Source organism: Scyliorhinus canicula, chromosome 7 (genome assembly GCF_902713615.1).
Source record: "Scyliorhinus canicula chromosome 7, sScyCan1.1, whole genome shotgun sequence".
NCBI lineage: Eukaryota > Metazoa > Chordata > Chondrichthyes > Carcharhiniformes > Scyliorhinidae > Scyliorhinus > Scyliorhinus canicula.
This window is the reverse complement of record NC_052152.1, coordinates 130,207,111-130,214,334: the sequence shown is the minus strand read 5'-3', so window position 1 is coordinate 130,214,334 and position 7,224 is coordinate 130,207,111. Positions and strand designations below refer to the sequence as shown.

General features: G+C 46.6%; 1 protein-coding gene across 2 annotated transcripts in view; it reads right to left on the bottom strand.

Moving 5' to 3' along the window:
- Positions 1-1,071: 1,071 nt before the first annotated feature.
- Positions 1,072-7,224, bottom strand: part of rae1 (ribonucleic acid export 1) — a 48,697-nt gene continuing 42,544 nt past the window's right edge. The window contains exons 12-14 of one of the 2 annotated variants that reach the window (XM_038802928.1): positions 4,208-4,293; positions 2,530-2,572; positions 1,072-1,268 (exon numbers count right to left, since the gene is read on the bottom strand). In XM_038802928.1, coding sequence (XP_038658856.1) covers positions 2,545-2,572; positions 4,208-4,293 — 114 coding nt within the window. In that variant the 3' untranslated portion in view covers positions 1,072-1,268; positions 2,530-2,544. The remainder of the gene's footprint in view (positions 1,269-2,529; positions 2,573-4,207; positions 4,294-7,224) is intronic. The other variant, XM_038802930.1, reaches the window with a different exon arrangement.

Genomic DNA, 7,224 nt, shown 5'->3' with positions numbered 1-7,224 from the left:
GCGTTTGGAGACACTTTTCCACCTGATCCAGAAACCTGTGAAGTGGTGCTATGCTGTCTCAATCGCCTTCGACCAGTCACTGTGCAGCTCCTTCCTCTGCTGTCAAAATTCCTCCTTGATGCAGCGGGGATGAAGAGGGGACATGACAAAGAATTATTCTATATACAGAGGGTAGTTGGAGTCTGGAATTTTCTGCCTGAGTTGTTGGTGGAAGCAGAGGCCCAAAGTTCTTTTAAAAAGTACCTGGATCTGCACCATAAGTGCTGTAAGATACAGGGCTATGGACCGTGTGCAGGAAGGTGGGATCAGAAAGGGCACCTGGGTGTCCTCGGGCATCATGGACAAGACTGGCCAAATGGTTTCATCCTGAGCTGTAACTTTTCTATGATTCTAAGTGGGGCTGGAATTTACTGCGTGCTAGCCCACGGGGTTGTAACAGAACATCAAGGTACTAACTGGAGCCTGACATTAGTAACACTGCCTCCGCGACTAGTTTCTAAATCATATACAGGTCAACTGGTGCTGCAGTGGAGGACGTAAAAGGTCATCCTGAATGAATGAGACTAGATGGGCAGAATGGATATCCTTACCCGTATCTTGTGAAATCAGGTGAGTAAAGGACTAGGATTTGCTGTGATGCCTCTTGTTATGGAAGAGCTATCCAGCATGTCTGGGTTCCGACATATTTCAGAGCGAATGCTTTAATCTGAACCACATTAAAATGTCTTGAAGGTGGAGATTTGTCACGGTCAAATTTAACCCTGCAAATAAAATTTTAATTTTAATCATTTATATCATTTAAATTAAAAAGTATTTTCCTCCTTATTTTGGTCTCTGAAAACAACACAGTAGTTATTATATAACAGTGATAGTCAAAGGTCAGTCGTGCAAATGATTCAGCAGCTGACTCCTAGGCCGCATTTCCCAATAGTGTGTGCTTAAAGAATTGCAATCCCATCTCGGCTCCTGGCACCCATTTGAAGATATGCCGGCTATTGTTGCAAGGTGTTAAACAGAGATATTGTTGAATTCTTTCTTCTCTGCTGCCTTCACATTTCAAAGACAACCCAATTAAATGAAAACTTTTATTATGGGAAAATATACGAAACGATCTAATACAAGGCATGCTGTGTGGTCCAGCGAAACAGCAAGAGCGACAGAAATCAAGACAGCAGCTGTAGCTATGGCTCCACATGTTAAAAAAGTGTCTTTCTCCGATGGCTCTGCTTCTGAAACAACTTTGGAAATCACCAGCTGGTGTTCAAATCCTGTAAAGGAAGAAAAAGAAATGTGAACATTACACACTGCGAGCAGCTGATCCTTTTCCCAATTCTTTGGGGATACACCCATCATAGTACAGTAAAATTAATGGTGAGGTTTTCTTTGGATACTATGTGTCAACATCAAGAGCACCCAGCCCAGATTGCATTCAATGTGAAAGGGAGGCTGGTTGCAGGGATTAAATCTCCTCTGCCTACCCCCAGATTTGTCAATGTAACTTCAAGCATTGATGGAGTGGAAAAAACACGAAGGAGATACGCTCCGATAATGCTTTATCTCAATTAAGTGCCCAGTGCCAATTTTCAGTGCCCTCTGCTGCATTTATCAATCCCCCTGCAATCTGAGTGAACTCCTCCAGTTACATTGTGAATGACAATGAATGTACAAGGACGAGCCAGCCAGTCCAACAGTTGGGTTAGTGTTGATGCTCTACACAAGTCTCCTCCCACTATTTACCTTTATATCACTTTACCAGCATATTCTTTGATTCCTGTCTCTCTCGTCTCCTACATCATATCAGGAACTACACTTCAAAATTACCTCATTAACTGGCTGAGGTGATTCATGAAAGCCCCTCCTTCCCAACCGTGCCCCTCGCCTGAGGTATGGTGATCTTAGATCACCATCAGTCTGCTCTCTCCCTCAAAGGGGAAAGCAGTGACTTTATTAACTGTAAAGCTCTTTGAGATGTTCGGTTGTGAAATTTGCTCTAGAAGCTCAGGTATGTTTTTCCTCATCTAACTTCCCTTTGAGGGCAGCAGATAAGTAGGGCCAGTTTTTAGTTACTTGTCTGACACCCATTGGACAGGGAGAATATCTACACATACAGTTTGGAGGCTTTCAACTTGCAGACTATGAAATAAGAAATTGCAATAAAGAGTCAAACAATAGATGTTTAGTCTGTCAGGAAGACGGGATGTGCAGCCCAGGTGGAAAACATTCTTTAAAAAGGAATGAACTGTTTGAAAATTAAATCGGAATAAAAACAACTGGTGCAGGTATAAAAGGCTCTTTGAATTTTTAGCCTAAGTGTTAAATGGACTTCGCCACAATAAGTAACAGTGGTGCCACCAGACATCTCCAACACCAGTAAAGATAGATAGTTAAGAATCCCCTGGAGAAGTTGCTCAAAGGAAATACCACAGGTAACAAATAAGTGAAGGCCAAAGAGCAATAGGAGCTCCGTCCTGTGGGAGGTTAGAGCAGTGTCTGGTATGAAACCACATAGAAGCAGTACAGCGTACTTACTGTGCATTCTTCAACTCAAGAACGGATGTCACCAACTGTACGTCTTTTGAAGAAAAAAACCAACTGTTACAATGGTGACCAATGTTAATGGCCACCTGCTTTAGGTTTTAGAACTATGAATATCAGGAATTTGGGAAGGCCGGGGAGGAGATGAAGTAAGGGCTGGGAAGAATTAGAGGATCAAACGAGGGGGAAGACATTACAAGATGTCTGTCTGCTCTCCCCTCCACCTGTAGCTGTGGCACTGCGGTCTCACAGCGCCAGGGACCCGGGCTCGATTCTGACCTCAGGTGACTGTGTGGAGTTTGCACTTTCTCTCCGTGTCTGCGTGGGTTTCCTCCGGGTGTTCTGGGTTCCTCCCCCAGTCCAAAGATGTGCAGGTTAGGTGGAATGGCCATGATAAATTGGCCCTCAATCGAGTTATGGGCATAGGTGAGGTTTGGGCCTCGGTCGGGCGCTCTTTGAGAGGGTCGATGAAGACTCGATGAGCCGAATGGCCTCCTTCTGCACTGTAGGGATTCCATAATTCTATGTTGACTCTTCTGGTGACAGGATTCCACGGCTTTCCTCTGGTGCCGGCTTGGAACATTCATTTTTTTAATGTGCCAGACTGGGTGGCTAATTCCAGGCTAATCGTGCCCATGTACATGCTTCATGGGTAGCAACGGAAACCAATAACCCTATTTTAATTCTTACCTCTGTCACTGCCAACGGTAGCACAGTGGTCAGCACTGCTGCCTCATGGCTCTGAGGGTCAACTGCAGAACTTTCCCATGGCCCCAATACTACCACCTATGGCTGAGGCCAGCCTGTCCAAATGAAAGCTGGAGTCAGTCGCAGACCCTTCCTGGTGTGTGCATCTCGGCTAAACAGCAAGGAAGCCCTTCATGTTGTCAATAAATAAACATTCTGGGTTCTTATCTTTAGTTTCTTCACAATGAGTCTTTAATATTTCAATGGTATTTTGTTTAAACAGGGTGTGCTCATTGCTGTTCCAGTAAAATATTTACAAAATTGAACTGAAATAGGAAAGGAATGTTACTTCTTCAGAATGGTCAGGTTTCATAAAATGCTTCTGAATAATATGAGGGATTACAGATCATTAGCACATTGGTAATTCAGTGGAACACCTGGATTGATATTCAAAGCTGTAGACATTTGGGCTGAAATACCAACAATCCCCATCTTCAAAAGACTGGCAATTAGCTAACAGCATCAAGACCAGCCGCCTTTCAAATCTGCTGACCAGCAGAAATTGAGCCGGCCAAAATAGGAAATAATCCAAGTACTAATGCAGCTGAAATATCTCAGGATCACGTGAACACTCCTAATTTAAGATAAATTCGGGAGGCTGCGGCAGTGCTTAGTCATAATTTATTGAGATAGATGAACTAATGTGGCCCAAGTGACTTTGCTTGTTTGTTTTTGATCTGGTGATAAGCAATGGATCTGGTTGATTTGCAAAGGAAAATAATCACCAGTTCCCACCACTTTGTGCACTTTAGTGCATCAATTGCAGGAATGATAAATATGGCACCAGATAATAGTGGAATCCACTGAGACACTAAACACTAAATCCAACCCCCCCCCCACCTCCAACATTAAATGAGATAGTCTGGATAATCAGGAGATAGCTTTTGAGAGTTGGCTCCCAGAAGGAATGCTGACTGGTACTTACCCTTTCTTGTTCCTAGGTTTAAGCTCCTCTGCAGCATTACGCAGGAATATGTAATTCTTCTTCTGTGGGTTAAAATATTCATGGCCCTGAAAACGAGATGTTCAAATGTTTTTATTTTATTCATGTTTTGATAATTTTTTCCTCTCCTTAAGGGGCAATTTAGCGTGGCCAATCCACCTACCCTGCACATCTTTGTGGTGTAGGGGCAAGACCCACGCAGACACGAGGAGAATGAGCAAACTCCACACAGATAGTGACCCGGATCCAGGATCGAACCCGGGCCCTCAGAGCGGTGAGGCAGCAGTGCTGACCACTGTGCTACCGTGTCACCCCCGTTCAAATGTTTTTATAACCGATCAATCAACTGAACTCTACTGACAGCGAAGTCTCTTTAAAGTAAAAGTACATGGTGAACAGTGTATTTTGGCGGCCATGTTGGGTGGCCACTGGACAAAGGGAAACCCCAGAGTGCAGGTGCCTGGTCTCTCTGAGAACAATGACTGCGGCCATTTTGAATGGCTCCCTAACAAAGGGAAAGTTCTGAGCGCAGGAGCGCATCCACAAGATAAGCATGTTTGATCCTGCAGGAGGTGGGGGATAGTCACCTTTAACATCAGGGGACCTAACGACCCAGTGAATAGTTCCAGAGTCTTTGCCCATCTGAAAAGTATGAAAGCTGACAGTCTTCCTCCAACAGACACACCTGAGTGAGGGACTGAATGCTGGTACGGAAGGCTGGGTGGGACAGACCTACCATTCCTGCTGGGGGACGAGAGCTAGGGGGGTAGCCATACTGTTAAATAAGAGGACAATGTTTATGGCGATGAGGACGGTATGACATCGTCAGTGGTGTCCTGGACGGGGCACCAGTGGTCCCGGTCAACGTGTACGTTCCCAACTGGGACGATACGGAGTTTATAAAGAAGACCATGGTGGAAATCCCCAACATAGATACGCACCAACATCATATCTGTCTGCGAGAAAATATCACAGGCCATAGATGAGTATATTACCAATAACCGGAACTGGGTGGTCTGACCCTCCACTCTTTGGGAGATGCTGAAGGCTGTGATCAGGGGGCAAATTAATGCTTACAAAGCACGAAGAGATAGGGAAGAGAGGGCGACTAGGTTACAGCTAACCAACTCCATACTGGAGGTAGACCGGCAATACTCTTGAGGTCCGAGTGTAGAGCACCTGACAGAGAGGAAAGCTACAAATGGACATTGATCTGCTCTCCACGGGGAAAGCAGTGTGCCAACTCTGCCAGGCACAGGGGACCGTGTACAAACACTGAGACAAAGCCAGCCGCTTGCTGCCTCACCAGCTGAGAAAGCTGGCAGCCACAAGGGAAATAGTCCAGGTCAGAAACAGCAAAAGCAAATTAGTAGCAGAACCGGATAAGGTCAGCAAGGCATTCAAGGCCATCTACCAGGGGCTGTTTACCTCCGAGCCCCTGAAGGGGACTTGGGGATGAAAATGTTTTGGACGTACCAGTTGTGGAGGAGGATAGGAAATGGGGGCTGCAAGCAACACTAGAACTGGGAGAAGTAATGGAGAACATCACCTCCATGCAGGCGGGGAAGACATCGGGACCAGATGGATTCCCGGTGGACTTCTACAAAAAAATGTACGGCAGCACTGGCCCCCTGTGCAAGATGTTCACGGACTCGCTGGCAAGGGGCACTCTGCCGCCTACATGAGCACAAGCTTCAATCTCGTTGATACCCAAAAAGGACAAAGACCCAACAGAATGCGGGTCCTCCAGCCCCATTTCGCTGTTAAACACAGACGTGAAAATACTGGCCAAATCTCAGCCAAGCAACTGGAGAACTGCATACCAGAGGTGGTGAAAGGGTAGACAGTTCGCAAGGGTAGACAGCTAACATCGAACACCAGGCGCCTGCTGAACGTGATAATTATCCCATTCAGAGAGAGAACACCAGGAGTGATGATATCTTTGGATGCAGAAAAGGCCTTCGACGGAGTCGAATTAAGTACCTCATTGAGGTACTGGAGCGGTTCAGGCTTGGAACGGGATTCAGTGCCTGGGTGAAACTCTGTACAGTGCTCCCATGGTGAGCATATGGGCCAACACCACCAGCTCCAAGTACTTACAGCTGCATAGAGGCACAAGGCAGGGATGCCCACTGTCCCCGCTGCTGTTTGCCTTAGCAATCGAGCCACTTACAATCACGCTCAGAGCGGCAAAGAACTGGAAGGGGATCCAAAGAGGAGACAGGGAGCACAGAGTCTCGCTCTATACAGATGGCCTGCTCCTCGCTCTTGAAAGTGTTTGAAACCTTCTCGGGCTACAAATTCAACCTGAGCAAAAGTGAAATCTTCCTGTAAACCTGCAAAGGGGGAGGGGTAGAGCTGGAGGGGCTGTCATTTAAACAAGCCCAAAACAAAATTCCACTACCTGGGGATCCAAATAGCTCATGACTGGACACAGATCCACAAGTGGAATCTGACCAGCCTGGTGGAGGAAGTTTAAAAAACCTGTAGAGGTGGGACACACTCCCACTCTCCCTGGTGGTGAGGGTGCAGGTGGTCAAGGCAAATGTACTACCCAGGTTCCTCTTCCTGTTCAGATCCATACCGATGTACATCCCCAAAGCCTTTTTCAACTCAGTGGGGGTGAGAAGAACCCAAGGTTCCCCAAAAAGGTCCTCCAAAAAACGAGAAGTATCGGGGGGGGCTAACCCTCCCAAACCTGCAACATTACCACTGGGCAGCAACAGAGGAAAGAGTAAAGGGATGGATAAATGAACCGGAGGCCGAATGGGCAAGAATGAAGGACTCCTGCACAGGGACGTCACTGTGTCCTGGCCACGGCAGTGCTCCCATCCCCACCGGTTAGACACTCAATGAGCCCAGTGGTGATAGCCACACTCTGGTCGCGGAATCAGCTACAACAGCACTTTGGTCTAACCGAGATGAGCATTAAGGCCCCCATCTGCAACAACGACAGGTTCGCCCCACCAAAATGGACACCACCTTCAAAAGGTGGAGAC